General features: G+C 40.1%; 1 protein-coding gene across 4 annotated transcripts; it reads left to right on the forward strand.

Annotated features, from left to right (window-relative positions):
* Window positions 1-402: 402 nt before the first annotated feature.
* Window positions 403-12178, forward strand: rnf2 (ring finger protein 2). Of its 4 annotated transcripts, none has more exons than XM_080779202.1 (11): window positions 403-468; window positions 3125-3219; window positions 3958-4118; window positions 4611-4693; window positions 5429-5603; window positions 6171-6273; window positions 6566-6634; window positions 6752-6892; window positions 7157-7329; window positions 8501-8690; window positions 9289-12178. In XM_080779202.1, exons 2-11 carry the CDS (start codon window positions 3130-3132, stop codon window positions 9388-9390), a joined length of 1287 nt encoding a protein of 428 aa, XP_080635328.1. In that variant the 5' UTR covers window positions 403-468; window positions 3125-3129; the 3' UTR covers window positions 9391-12178. The 4 variants fall into 4 exon arrangements, with proteins under 4 accessions (XP_080635328.1, XP_080635329.1, XP_080635330.1 ...); XM_080779203.1 differs by having other exon boundaries at window positions 5429-5561; XM_080779204.1 differs by lacking the exons at window positions 6566-6634; window positions 6752-6892.
* The last annotated feature ends 3721 nt before the right edge of the window (window positions 12179-15899 follow it).

The following is a 15899-nucleotide window of genomic DNA, read 5'->3' on the forward strand; positions in this document are numbered from 1 at the left end:
GCTGCAGCAACTGCACATGTATGTAAACAAAGCTGCATCTTAAATCAGATTTGTGTATACTATTTAAAAAGTCTTGAGAAAAAAATGCTGCTATTTGCCCCAAAGTGACTGCAAAAAAATGCTGCTATTTGTTTCAGAAAAGCTTTATACCCTATTATAACATAACGATCAACTGTCTTTATTTATTGTATTTTGACACTTGCTTTGGCAATGTAAGACTTATGTTTTCTCATGCCAATAAAGCTCATTTGAACAGTGTGTGTGTGTGTGTGTGTGTGTGTGTGTGTGCGCGCGCGCGCGCGCGTGTATGTGTGTGCGTATGAGGCTGCGAGCGTGTGTTGATTCAGTCTTTGGCACATTGCCTACAGTTCCCAGAATGCACCGCGACAGGTAAATCCGCCATATTGCCTAATGCCTATGCCATAACGCGCACAGTGGCTAGCTGGATCTGCTGGATCTTACAGAAATGTAAGTGTATAAACAAACATTATTCTTTAAATCACAGTTAGACAGCGTAACCCACAGTAGACTGGATCGTGGGACAATAATTGTTTATAAATATTGATGTATTGGTGTCGAAAAGGTGGAAGCGTCATTTTGTAAAGCACAAAGGGGATTCGTGCGTCGCCTCTTTCTGTTGTTGTTTTTTCCTCTGTCACAGCGCCAATTATACACAACCATTCGCCTGCAGTTTATTATTTATAGTTTGTATTTAATCCTGCAAACTTACATAAAACCACGAATTTGAGCCCTATAGTCGACATGCCGCATCTTTCTCTTGTATTTTAACTTGAATATGTCTGTCGATAGCATTACGAAAAGCAGCTAGCCTCTAAAGGCTAATTTAGACTTCGTCGGACGACCGTGTCGCTCGACAAAAAATAACGTATTTTAAACGTAAATTAAAAATTTGTATTGTCAACTGATTACATGTTGATGCTGCTTTTTCTTTTACCAATCGTTACGTTTGGCTTGGCTAAGTATAAACTGAGCTTCAAAACGAACTAGCCGAGCTTCCTACACAACACATGCACATTGTGTAAGCTATGTATGGGGGTTGGGATCTGTCTATTTACTGAAATGTGCCCCCAGCTGCCGAAGAGGAATACCGGTAGTTAAAAACACGTCTGCCTCAACCCCTACTCCCAATTATCAATCAAACCACTCGGTCACTCACTACTCAGTCACATGTATGTAGTAAATGGTCTACTCTAGAAACATAATTTATGTTGCGATACAGAAGTGGGGGATGGTTGCAGTGCTAAGGATATACCAGTTTTCATTGGGAGGTGTGGCATCATGGGAGAGCTGACATTTAACATTAATTATTATATGTTTTGTGAATGTGTCGGACGTCCAAACACAATGACAATGTTGACTAGCCTTAGACACCGGGCCATTTGTTAGAAAAAACATGTTTGTTGTTATTAGAAAAGCTCTCTATCCTTATGACAACTGCTTATGAGGGACGAACAATGTGGGTCTGTTGGTGGATTCATATTGATGACAACAGTATAATTAATATTTTGTATATATCATTTTGAACTTGACAACATATTTAAGATCGATAATTGCAGCCCTGTAACAATTAAAACCCAATCTGAGTACCAAACATGCTCTGAGGAACATCCAGAACCCCATTTCCCCCAATTCTGGCTGTGATGAAGGTTGCAGTTGAAACATGTTGGCTTAGCCATGTTTTCAATTTCATTTATTATCAACTACCCAGTTTTCCCTCCTGTTATTCTTTCCATATATTATTTAGACGTTACAATCTCAATCCAGAGATTAATGTGCCTGGTAGAAATGTGGCACTGATAGTTTACTTATTATATTCTATTATATTAGTCTCAAATAGCCTGCATCCTTGGACCCACTAAATTGAGAAAGGATGCAATCATGTCACCCTCCGGGCGTCCTGGGATGCAATACTGTACTCTTAACGTTGTTGAAGTAGAACTCATAAAATGTCCCAGTGGGACCCATCTAAAAGACTACCCCTGGTTACTGGGATCCATTACTTTGATTTGAAAATCTATTTACATCACTGATTTAGAGAGATGCCTACTTGTTATCCTGGTTACTTACTTATTTTCTTAGGACTCTTAATTACTTCCTTACCATGCCGATGGTTGACGGTCAAAACACACTGCCACCGAATGACAACAAGTTTCAATGGAAGATAATTCCTTACACTGGGACTGGTGATGCAAATTAATAACATAGAAACAATGCTCCCTGGTGCGTAAGGACTTTTTTAAACGGGAGTTGTGAAAACAGCATTGTTTATTGACATCCTCTCCACACACCCCTCCCCCCGATCTTTCTGATCATACAAGTGAAGATAGGTAAATAATAAATATCAGATTATACTAATACTTAAACAAATTTCAGAATTCAGATGTGCTTTTGCTATTTTTTGTCCGATCTGTAATTTTATGGTTAAATCATTACTGAAATGCTTATATGCCAAAAATCATAATAAACAGATGTTTAAAAAAAAAAAAAAGAATTCAGATGTGCATCATCGTTGATGAGTGAATGTTCTTTTGCATCCCACTGAGCATAGATTCATGTAAACGTTATGAATAAGATATTGGATTCATATATATAATATTTTTTCCTTATTTATTCCAAATAGTTGAAATCCTCTTAATACCCCTTGTGAAAGACAGAGAGATCACAGAAAAACCATTTTTTTTTCTATGAGAGTATACAACTTCCATAATGGATGAAATGAGGTCTTTCATCGTTACTACTGTAGTAGAATGCAGTGTTCACACATTTTAATTGAAGGTTGAAAGGCTAAATGTATTCCACATTTGTGACCTTAATAGGTCGTACTGCACTAAAGCCCTGCCAGAGGTCAGATCTCAAAGGAAGACAAGAAGCAACCATCTCACAGACTGCTCCAATTTGATTACAATTTAAACAAATGGCTCATGTACAAGATTTTTTTTTAATTTCGTTTTTGTCTGTCCTTATGTATTACATGTCTTTTGAGGATTTCTAAATTGATGGGGTTGTGTGTGTGTGTGTGTGTGTGTGTGTGTGTGTGTGTGTGTGTGTGTGTGTGTGTGTGTGTGTGTGTGTGTGTGTGTGTGTGTGTGTGTGTGTGTTTCAGTATTCATGATGACCCAAACTGTTCAGACCAATGGGGTCCAACCCCTGAGTAAGACCTGGGAACTGAGTCTCTACGAACTACAGAGAACTCCTCAGGTAACATTGTATCCCTATTTACTTCCCTTTTACTACTGGCATCCACAATAACGACGAACCTAAAAGACTATTATTAACACCTACAGTGCACACATGACATTCTGTGATGTACATGACTATGAACACATTTTTCCTGCAATGAAGTAAGTTAGACTAGTGCAGGAGTGCAGGCCTCCACCAGGCCAGGGTCTGCTAATTTTGGAAATCTGTCATAGCCAGTCGGACTCGGAATAGAGTATGATACATCTTGAGTGATATTTCTTGATCACATGACTCCAGAGATTATATGTACCAATTTGTTTGAGCAGTTTTAAAGAAACCCCCAAATTGCATCATGATCCAAGGAATGCAGGAAGAAATGTATTTCATTTATGTCCTATGGTTCAAGATTTATAGACCAAAATGTGAAATGGGTGCCACTATGAGAATACATCCAAAGTTTCACACTGAACAATCCAAGGGTGCCGCAGATGAATTGCTGACAGACAGACACATGGACGGACGGACAGGACCAAAAACATAGTCTAAGACTATCCGGCTTGGCTGATAATTATTTGAGATCTGGTTTGTGTGGATCAAGAATTTTATATAAATTAAAAACATCTAAAAATGTATAACAATAAAAAATAAATGGCATGGAGGTGCAGATATTTTGCAGCACCTTTGTTCATTAATCTACAATTAATGAACAACAAACCTACATTTGTCTTAATATTCCTGTTTCCTCTGTGATTCCAGGAGGCCATAACAGATGGACTGGAGATAGCGGTATCACCCAGGTCTCTCCACAGTGAACTGATGTGTCCGATCTGCCTGGACATGCTGAAGAACACCATGACAACCAAAGAATGTCTACACCGCTTTTGCGCCGACTGCATCATCACTGCACTGAGATCTGGGTGAGTTTGGTCCCATTATGCAATCCAGACTACCCTATAAAGATGTTTTTCTTTAACAAGCCCTGAAGCTGTTGACGGTGAAGAGATGGGGATGTTACCACAGAGACAGAAGCATGTTATTTGACACTGGTATTTGTATGCTAACTATGTGGTCAGTGTATGAACTGTTTGAGCCACCAGGGCACCTTGTCTAGCCCTGTTTAGCTCTGCTGTGCAAAGCATTTTAACCCCTTTGGCCGTGAAGTGTAAATCTGGGTAGTGCCGTTTGTCTTGGCCGCTGAATTTGGACAGAACCTGATTAGCGTTGGAATTGAAAGCAAGCTTGCTCTGTTTTACATTTAATTATGGCCAGACTGCTAATGTGAAATTAGCCAGTTGTAAATTAATATGTAATCTACTTAATTTAAAGGACAAAAGGCCCATCAATAGAAGTTGTTCATCGATTCCCACTATCAGTCTATATCCCCCACTAATATCTCTCTCTCTCTCCAGTAATAAGGAGTGTCCTACCTGTCGTAAGAAACTAGTGTCCAAGAGGTCACTGCGTCCAGACCCAAACTTTGATGCTCTGATCAGTAAGTATATTTTAATGCTTTAAAGGGTGTGTTCAGATATAGGCACACCGAGCACACTTCCAATACAAATTAAAAGGCGAGTGCGCTCCAGCTGCGCATTTCCGAATACACCCAAAGTGTAGTTTGATCTCGGTATGCGCAGAACATATCCTGAAGTGGCTGCAAAATGTAACTCTGCTCGGTCAAAATCAGCTGGATGTTGTGTAAAACACCCTAACACCCTGTCAGAAAGGGGACCTTTAGATTTCTAACCATGTCAAACTTACTTTAGCACCTTATATTATCAGTAGGATAAACATTAAATGACTGACTACTGTCATCGCCTTTTTTTTCTCCATAGTAACTATAACAATATAGTTGCATATGATTAGGTATTTGCAGATTGGTTGCACATCCAAAGAAGATCACAATGTTTTAATCTATATTTTAAAGCTTCAAAACTATATTTTGCATTTTCAAAACATTGAATATATATATTATTTTTTAGGTAGAAATTATTTTAATGGATCAGATCACTGATGTTTCTAATGTGGTATACCCTAGTTTTCAGTGGAAAACATTTTGACCACACAATCGTGTTCTGTGGCTGTGTGTAAATATAATTATCCTATGGGTATTTTTGAATATGACCCTAATTATATCGTACGACCACAGGACTGTGCATGATCTTGTGAAGGGTATGGGGCACGACAGCATGTGTTGCTGGGTTACTGAGATTGTCTTGTGGTGTCTTAGGTAAGATCTACCCCAGTCGTGATGAGTACGAGGCTCACCAGGAGAGGGTGTTGGCTCGCATCAGCAAACACAACAACCAGCAAGCTCTGTCTCACAGCATAGAAGAGGGGCTGAAAATACAGGCTATGACCAGGTACACACACACGAAACGCAACAGCAATCAGGTTTTTGTGAGGTAAGAAAATGGAAAATCACTGGCACTGATTATTTTTGAATGAGTTAACCCATTAAGACCTTTTATAGGAAAGCCTATAAGTTGTTTAGCAGCAAAGCATCTGTGTCATTTTGTGTCTGCACCAGAACGAGATAATCTACTGAATAGCTATTGTATCCAACTGTGCCATCCATGAGATTTGATTAATAAGCATTAATCCAGCATTAAAAAAAAAGTTTACACATGATGCACAACATGTATGTGGCTCAAATATGGCGGGCTATCTCTTCCGGATCGGACGGAAGTGGTCTCTTCTGTGTTTTTCATGCATTACACTGGCAGGAAGGAATGTGTGAACAAACGAGCTTTATAGACATGTTTTATGCATACAATGCAAACAGTTGGAGAATCTGAATCTATTCAGATTTCTACAAACAAACTGATAAATGAAAACTTTGGTGAATGAGTTTGTGTAAATTAATGCATGTAGTAACGCATGGGATGGAAATTTGTTTAGCTCACATTTGATAAATTAGGTCCTGTGGGGGTGTTTAATTATTATTGCATGACTGTGTGTTTTTGTTACAGACTGCAACGTGGTAAGAAACACACAGTTGAGAATGGCGGCAGTGGAGCAGAGGACAATGGAGACTCCTCCCACTGTAGCAACGCGTCTGTTCATAGTAACCAGGTGTGTTGATGCCCCTGCCGATTGTTCAACTCTTTCATGTTTTTCAATTAAGCATTATCAGAGGATAGGGCTTTGTATTACCTCTTTAGAAACTAACATATTGTTTTGTGCTGCATACATACACTTAAAATCCAGGTGAATTCACTCGGTTGTGAGAAAAGCATATGGACAGAGAGGCGAGGGCGCTGTCTAGTTAGCTGCTAGCTAAGACCCAGTGGATGTAAACGGGACACCCAGTGCGTGATTCAAACATGTACTAATAGCATGTCAAATCACATGTTTGAATTTTCAGATGAAAAGGTTAAAAGACTGGCTGAGCAAAAACATAAAGAGAAGTGGTGACCATGGTGGTGAGGAGGAGGTTAGTTGGGGTTTGAAAGGGGAGCAAATGGATACACATTTATTTGGAAATGCCAAGCTTTTTAAAAGGTTTTTCCATGTTTCCAAATACAACTGTACTGACTGTATGTCCAACTAGACAGGACAGGCGGTGAGGCAGGGAATCTCAGATATGAGTGGAGGCCAGAGCAGAGGAAACAAAGGAGATGCAGGACAGAAGCATAGAGGAGAGGAGCAAAATGCAGCTGCAGCTGCTATTGTTGTACCAGGAAGAGCAGAGGTAGGAGACCCAATGACGGCAAGACTGCTGCTGCTACATCACGTCCGAGTGTGTTGTGAGGTTGTACAGATGTAGATGATAACACAAACCATGTAGATTATAAGGTGTATCCACATTAACCTGTGTATTTATCTATCTCCGTTAGGCCGATCTCGCCCCCCAAAGCCAGCTTATAGCACCAATGATGGCAGATAAAATAATTTGGCTACTATGATGTTCTTATGTCCATTCTGTCTAACTCTGGGTTCCGTCTAAATCCACCAGGAGGCAGGCCCGAGCATCAAGCGCACAAAGACCAGCGATGACAGCGGTTTGGATATGGACAATGCAGCTGAGAACGGGGGCGGGGATTCTGTCATTGAAGGGGGCGCCAGCGAAATAGAACTGGTTTTTAGGCCGCATCCTACTTTGATGGAGAAGGACGACGCTCAAAACAGGTACAAACACACTGCCACCTCTTTCCTCTCTTACCTTTTATAGCAAATAAAGCATGCCCCTATAGGGGCTGTCCTTAGTCTGTGTGCTACAACGACTCGCAGTGCTTAATCTTTAGGTTTATCTGAATAATTGGGATTTAGGAGGGCAAACTATGATGATGATGGTGTAGTTTAACTTAATATCAGCTAGAGATGTCCTGAGACTCCAGATCTTATTCCAACACATTTAATGAGTTATCTTCCCATACATGAGCCAATCTTTGTATTTTCCAAGATAATAAATCTGCACAGTGCACTGTCACTGCCAAGAACATTATAAAGGACTGTTAGTAGACGCCTCTTGAAAAACTATACAGTACATATATTTGCCATTCTTCTTGTTCTGCTTCTGTGAATGTCAGCCCCTCTCAGAGCTCCGATTTAAGTGAGTTCTGGAGATGAGGTGGTCTATACCATTTATGAGGCTTGAAATCCTGTCCAGGCTCAGAGTTGGCTAGACAGATATGTGTCAGTGTTGTTACTGCTCGACATGTGCCGTGTCTGGTTACTATAGTAACGGAATGCGGCGTCAGGCACAGTGGTAGTGAGCGCTGTGAATGTTGAATTCATAGCATGGACGATTGATATCGTGAATAATAAAGTGTGCGTCTTCCATGTTCAGGACAAAATAGTTTGACAAATAAAAATATCTCTGTGTAATCCTTTGCCAACTGTTGGTGAATGAATGTAGTCGGACAAATCAGTGGAAAAGCCATGCATGACACTCCCTTAAAGGGGCATTCCACTCATTTTCAACATTTTACTATGTCATTAATATACCGTAGAGCTGTTGTGTGGAAATTATTAAAAAGTCTCCCCAATCTGTGTTTCCTAGAACTGGAGGTCTGAAAAAAAATCATTAACATGTTGAATCACATCTTGAGGATGTCATCAAGATGTGATTCACCATGTTAATCATTAACATGTTATTTTACAAAGCTTGTAACTTGGCAGGTGTGATGTGGTTTCCCTCAAGTGAATTTAATCTAACTATAAATGCACCATGTCTCTGTCTGTACCTACGTCTGTACACCTTATATCTGCTCTGTGTCTAAAAAGATGGCCAAAAATGTAACAGGTTTTCTCACAGCTGTCCTTTGTCAACCCTTTTTTTTTAACTCAATCTGTCCAGTGTGGAGTTTGTCCCTCGTTACATAAAGACATCAGGAAATGCTACAGTGGACCACCTGTCTAAGTATCTGGCTGTCCGGCTGGCGTTGGAAGAACTGAGAAGAAACGCAGAAGCCAGTCCTGTTAATGTAGAAGCTGCCTCAGAGAAACAGTACACCATCTACATACCTACCGCTGCAAACCAGTTTACTGTAAGTATAACACTGGTGTTTTAGTCGAGTGTGGGAGGGGGGTCGAGTTTTATTTTTCACATTTGGCCAAACCGCTCTCTTATGACTAATGTGAATTGGCTCATAGTATGGGTATAATGCATGTATTTATTACATTGTAGTGACTTGTGACTCGAGTCGACTCAGTGGGGGAAGAGTCCCGAGTCCCTTGGTCCCAAGTCAAATTAAGGTCGAGACGAGACGGAGAGTAAATGAAAATTTGTGGACTCGAGTACTACAACACTAACACACATACACACACACCATGACACGCTTGAGTATACTAGTTCATGATCCGCCAGCCAATATCAACATGATTATTGTTAATAATTGAATAAGAAATAATGATTATTGTTAATAATTGAATAAAAAATCTAACATAACTAATCCCACAATTGTACCTCCACTTTTTGGTGGGACAGTATCTTAAGTTATGGCTCATTGACTAGAATTTAAACGTGTTGACAGAACCAAGTGAAAGAAAAAAAAAAAGAAGCTTATTTTGAAGTAATGTTTATGTCTGAGATAAAAATTAATTGGCTTTTAACACATTCCTTCTCAAACTGTGTTCCATTATTAGGTCCTCAATGGCTCGTTTTCTCTGGAGCTGGTCAGTGAGAAGTACTGGAAAGTTAACAAACCCATGGAGCTGTACTTTGCCCCAACTAAAGAACACAAGTAGAGACACAAACTCAAACATCAACACTTATCACACACACACACACACACACACACACACACACACACGAGGTGAAAGTGGGACTGCTAAAAACATGTTGGAAGGAGAGAGCGGGGCTTGCAGGCTCCTGAAACGAACTCATGTAAAAAGAAGAACTTTTTTGTTTTATATTCTCTGTATCATTTTCTCTGTCTCTGTAGTTGAAAGGTAGCAGGTCAGTAAAGCAGCTGAGAGGTCAGAATTTGACATAGTCTCTTCAACTTTTGAGAAGCAGGCTCAATTAACTCATTTCTCAAGTGTCATTTAGGTTATGACCATAGTTCAACAACACAAACCATGTTAAGTTGTTGTGTACAGTTTTGTCTACAGGGCTGAAGAGGTGTGTGAAGGGGTGCCTTCATTTAGTGAATGTAGCACCTGCTTACAGCCCTACATACCTACATGTCTACTAGGTCCTGTCAAAAGTTTATCTGAGTCATAGAAGACAACCTCAAAATGCAGAACTTCCCCCACTGCACTGAGAGGTTCATTTCACTTTACGGTACATGCCAGCATTTGTTGTCTCTCAAGGAAACCTATGATTGTAGGCAGGCACGTAATTTTAAACTGCCTCTCTGCCAGCAGAGACCACTGAAGAAATCCATGTAATGTAACGACGATTCACAGACAATATACTGTAATACTGTAGCGTACAAGCTGCTTTTCTGACCGGTTACCTGGTAGGAACAGACAAACTGTTTGTCTTCTAATATTTGTGCACAATTAAAATCTATTGTGTTCATTTAACTCTGAGTGTAAAAATAAACAATTTGTACACGCAAAGTTAAATTAATGAGGATTTTACTATGTACTAGTAGCTACCCTCTGAATTTGCCCTTTTATAAATGTCTTTTTGTAATTGGGGAGGGAAAAGGGGGTGGGATGGGTTTGGGGCTTCTTATGCAGAGCCTTAGATACTTTGGATGTTATAGTTAGATGTTATAATTTTCTCTGGACGCCATATTGTCGCAAACCTGTTCCATGGCTGTTGGTAAGTAACCAGTGAAACAAACTCATAATGACCTTATGAGCACCTCACCAATCACCATGATGATGATGATGATGATATGGAGGAAATTGTTTCACGTTTACCTCCAGCACCTCATTCTATGTTCAAGAGATGGGGGCGACCAAACTCTTTGTGGCTCTGCTATTTTGGACAGACCATACAGCAGCAAGTGTATGAAGGTTAATTTTTTGTTGTGTATCTGTATGTGAACAGACGAGACGGCATGGGTTTGGCAGAATGTGTGAATACAGCTTATTTCTTACTCCACCTAGCGCCTTTTACACCAAGTATTTGTGTGTGATCTCAGTTTATACAGATCGGGGTCCACATGTCCCACAATAAAGGAAAGTGCTCCTTGCACTTGTTACTGTATGACTGCAGCATGTGTGAGTGTTGCGATGCCAGGTACTGTGAGGTACATATAATAAATGTCAACCTATAATGTGGTAGAGCGGTGTAAAGTTAAGCAGTATACCAGGAATTCTCAAACCTTTTTTAACCAAATTTGATAAGTGCTGTTTCTTACTAGTTGACGTACAGTTAGCAGTGACTCTTGTAATGTAAACCAAAAACCGGCAACATCTAGTGCCTCCCGAGGCTCCCGTGTACTAGAAGACTTTGGAAATACTTTAAAAAGAGACCCGATCACGTCTGCCATACACTAGTATGACTAAAGTCTGACAAGTTGACAACCTCAGATCTAAAGAAAATATGTTGAGTAGATTATCTTGGGAGGAAATAATGCAATTATATCTGGCATTGGTCCCATGAGAAGTGATTCTCAGTAGAAGGCCTAGTCATAAGCAAAACGGATTTGCCAAATAAACTACATGAATACATGACTGATACAGGAATATCTGCTCAGGGATTGTTTTCGGGTCCACTTGGTTCTACCATAATAGCCAAGAGAAGAATGAGAAATGTCTATTAAATCTGGCCAGTACACAAGATTACGCTTCTAGTACACGACTATGGAAGGCAAAAGTCTGCGGACAGATCAATATACTGTAGGTGCACCCCTTTTTGAAACGAGCATCTCACGAGCATCATGTGCCAAGACTTCCAATAATATTAAACATTCGGTTTTTGTCCTGTGAAGGAGACTGACTTAAGACGGCTCAGACTGTGTTTTATGACCACCTTATACCAAATGATTGAGATGGTATCACAAGACTTAAGTCCACAACTATAGCAAAACCTGTGATGTTATTCCGATACTGGGAATTTGTCTGTGACGGTGCTTAAAATACCTTTGGGTGTTAGGCCGCCGGCATAAAGTGACGACTCTTGGTTTGGGAAACTGATGTAAAACAGATTACTGTATAATATGCACCCCAAATTATGACATATTTCCCACGGAATTAGCATATTGACGTCCCACAGAATTCACATATCTCCCATATTTCAGCTTTTGGATTTTTTGGGGTTCACACATTTAATTGTGAAAAATAGTCTTTGGATCTTGATTGTGAATCTGGTGCCTGTTCAGCTCCAGAGGGATTAAGGTGCAGATCAACAGTAGTTTTAAACTAGCAGACGGCTATCATTGGAGCGCAACACCCTACAGCACATGCAAAAGAGATTTTCTGGAAGCTGTATTCCTTCCTTATACCAGTGCATTGCTGAGTAAAACACATTGCTGCCTGGCATAGTGAAACTGCTTCACACATTCTCTTTCTGTCTGTGCGTGAAATCTGTAAAAATGCATAATTTTGTTTGACAATAAACCTCATTCTATGTGTTCATTGAATTATTACTTTACTACATTAGAGAAGTAGTTAACACGCTAATTGATACCAACTTGAAGTGTTGAGGTTGTGCTGCTAACGACTTAAATCCTAGCCTGGTTAACCACTCCCCATTTGACATTGCAGGCTATATTACCACCACTTGGTTTAAAAATTGCATGAATCTTCCTATTGTGAGACTAAAACTCTGTTTCTTACAAAAAAACCAATTTAGCATGTTTTGGGGAACCAAACTGGCTGTGGCCTAATAACATTGGATGTAGAGCAATTATGTGTAAAGAAAAAAAAAGAGGAATCACTATGGTAATCTTGGAACACCCTTTTGCATTATTTGTCCATCAGAATTTCAGTTCGAAGAGCCTCATTCAACACTTTTTTTTTATTGACTTCAATTACTGTCCTAGGCAAATATGACATTAAACATGTTTCTTATTTAGTTAAATTACTGTTCCAGGCAAACATCATGACACCTATATTGTATCATTTGTATATTGTTGGACATAATGCCAAGTCTTTCCCATAGTTGGGTTTTTTTAGACGTCTGAGCAATCCCTCGTCATCACTGACGGACAGATGCCTATGATGATTTCAAAACATTTATGGCTTTCCTGGAAACGATTAAGTGATCAGGATTTTATGACGAGGAAGGGTGAGATGGAAAAATCCTGCAAGCATTCTTTTTTAGTTCTCATGGCAGAAATGACATTACAATGTGTAGGTCACAATTCCTTGTTTTAATTCCTTGTTCTTTCTTTGCTCAACTGCTTAGGCTATCTTATCTAGCCTACATGTTTTATTGCTGAAGTCTCTAGTTACGTAACTTGCGTCTAGTACCAGTATAATTTCTCTTCCTGTTTCATTTATTGTCTTTATCGTCAATGAGGGTTTTGCAACAGGCCATGAAGCATTATATATTTACACACCTCAGTCGCTCAGTCAGTTCACTTGGTGGATTGGAAGACTACTTTCTACTAGGGGTTCAGAAATGGGACCAGTGAAGTCCTTCAGTGTGACAACCTATAACCCCAACAATAACAGTAACACGTATACCAGAGGTGATGTCTCAGGGAAACTCACACTGTCATTGTCTGTGAAGTTGAAGGGCCAGACCAAGGTGTCCTGGGTGGAATACAGTACATCTGACAACAAAGTGTACAGCGCCAAGGAACTCCACTGCCATCTGCAGCAAGACATCCTTCCAGAGGCCAAAGGTGGGTGCAGGGGTGTCATTTGGGGTCCCAGGAGATGACAGTTGCCACCCCCACTGTACTGTTTTTTTGTTAAGACTGCTGGTAACTCCTTTTTTTGAGGATTGCATTTAATTTTGCACCATGACACTTTATCTACTGTAGGCTATATGTGATGGTGTTGGTAGCTTTTTAGCATTGGGTTTCTTTTAAAAAAAATCATTTTTTTCTCCATTATTTTCATGCATATTTTACAGTTCAGCACTGTGTGTGTGTGTGTGTGTATATATATATATATATATATATATATATATATATATATATATATATTCCCCCCCCCCCCCTTTTTTGTGTGTGTGTGTGTGTGTTTGTATATATACACACACACACACACACACACATCATGTACAGTATATACATGCATATTTGAGTGGATATCAGCAGTTACCTACGTGTCATTTCAGACAACCATGTTCTCACGGCTGGCTCCCATGTCTTCCCATTCAACATACGCTTCCCTGACAAGTATGATGTTTTTGTTTGTGTTTTGAATTATTTGCTATACTTTATTTTTTTCTTCTTTTGCTTATACCCAAGAATTTAAACATAACCTCACCTAAAACTATTTTCTCTCTCTCTCTCTCTTGGTCCTTCGGTCTAGGGACATGCCACAATCCTTTGTAGGGGATCTAAGGGATGCAGCATTTGTTTCTTACACAGTGAGAGCGACACTAAAGCAAACTACCATGAAGAAGAATATAAAAACTAGGTCTTATCTAACATTTCTCTCCAGTGAAGACATGAGCACCATCGTGCCTGAGCTGATGGTAAGGTTTTCTGGCATTCCTTTAACAATTATGATTGTTTTGAGTAGTGATGTTCGCTACATCCTCTGTTAAGGATTATTATTATTATATAGTTTTAGCGTTTTCTTTTTGGCCACTAGGTATGTTCCTTCAAGGATGCCCATTTCAAACATTTCTAAAGGTTTTTCAAAGATTGACTGCTGGTATTGATTCCTTTACTCTGTCTCCTTCCAAGAGTCCAAAACGCCACACCAAGACGACAAGACATTCACTCACTCCTTTCCTTACTGTAGTAGAATGATATCATTGAACACAATACTGGCATATTACTGTAGTTCTTACAGAGCAACAACTCACCAGTAATGCTAGTGTCATAATTCAGAAATCAAGACTAAGTAGAATCCTGTAGGTTTACACTCTATAACATACGGCAAATTAGACCGTTCCTCACCCAGGAGTCAGCCCAGCTCCTAATCAGTCTTGTCAAAACTTGACTATTGTAACTCCCTCCTTACTGGCCTACCGGCATGTGCACTTAAGCCCCTCCAACTGATCCAAAATGCCTTAGCTCGCTTGGTCTTCAACCAGCCAAAATTCTCACACGTCTCCCCCTGCACAGAATACAAAACTCTGATGCTAGCATTCAAAGCAACCAAAGGCATGGCTCCCCCATAATCTTACAAGTATGATCGAACTATGATCAAACCCTCCCGTGCACTCAGATCAGCCAACGCAGGGAAGCTGGAAGTACATTCACTAAAAACGCTGGGACAACGCTCCAGCCTCCACACGTCCCAAACTCTTCTCCCTTCTGGCTCCAAAAATGAGTTTTTCTCCCAAATATAATATTTTTTATTTTCTTTCTCCCCCAACTATGACCCAATGTTCATACTCTTTGTTGAGGCCAAAGTTGGTTCTATTGATTAATTTATCAATGATTAATGCTTAATGACTTATTGGCATTAGCTGTGATTGGACACACCATTCTTATCTGCTTGTTGTGTTTTGCTATCAGGTCACTGGGGTGGTGACCATAAAGAAGAAGGTCAAAAAGAAAGTCAGCACCAAAGACGTGGTAACAGATAATCTGGACACTGTTCCCCCCCAACACCAATCAGACTGCAGTCCCTCTCTCCTCAACAGTGACATCCTCAAAGTGGAGTATCGCCTACAGGTGTGTGTGTGTGTGTGTGTGTGTGTGTGTGTGTGTGTGTGTGTGTGTGTGTGTGTGTGTGTGGTCTGACCACACGTATAGTTCATGGTTCAGCAGTGTGCTGCTGTTACTTCAACAGTGCTATGCTTTCAGAGTTTCAGTTTGGAATAACAAGTTCAAAAATCAAAATGTATGTATATTTATTCTCTCTTTCTCTGTTTCTCTGTCAACTTCAACATGTCTCTGCACAGGTCATTGTGTCCATAAAAAAGGCATTGAACTTGCTGTTCAAATTTCCTATCGTGGTACTCTCTGACTCACTGGCTTCCTCTATAGAACCTCCGCCACCGGCTAAATGCCTGCCTCTTACCTCCGGACTGGGGAGAGATGCTCTGCTACTGCCAATTCTGGATCACTGTCTGTTTTCCCCGATGCAAACCAGCATGGACTAGCATCCCAATATCCACACAACCACAGAACCACATATGCTCACCCTGGACAAGACAGATATGTTAATGGTATCTCCAGATACAGGCCGACATCTCCCTCTGATGGTCCACAGAGAAATGG

The sequence above is a fragment of the Protomyctophum bolini genome, assembly GCF_963924005.1.
Source record: "Protomyctophum bolini genome assembly, chromosome: 12".
Taxonomy (NCBI): Eukaryota; Metazoa; Chordata; class Actinopteri; order Myctophiformes; family Myctophidae; genus Protomyctophum; species Protomyctophum bolini.

What these genes read in the sequence shown, in the direction of transcription:
- rnf2 (XM_080779202.1), top strand. Translation starts at nt 3,130, where the DNA reads ATGATGACCCAAACTGTTCAGACCAATGGGGTCCAACCCCTGAGTAAG. An exon ending in CGTCTGTTCATAGTAACCAG is followed by an intron (nt 6,274 to 6,565) that starts GTGTGTTGATGC and finishes TTGAATTTTCAG; the next exon opens with ATGAAAAGGTTAAAAGACTG. An exon ending in TTGTACCAGGAAGAGCAGAG is followed by an intron (nt 6,893 to 7,156) that starts GTAGGAGACCCA and finishes TAAATCCACCAG; the next exon opens with GAGGCAGGCCCGAGCATCAA.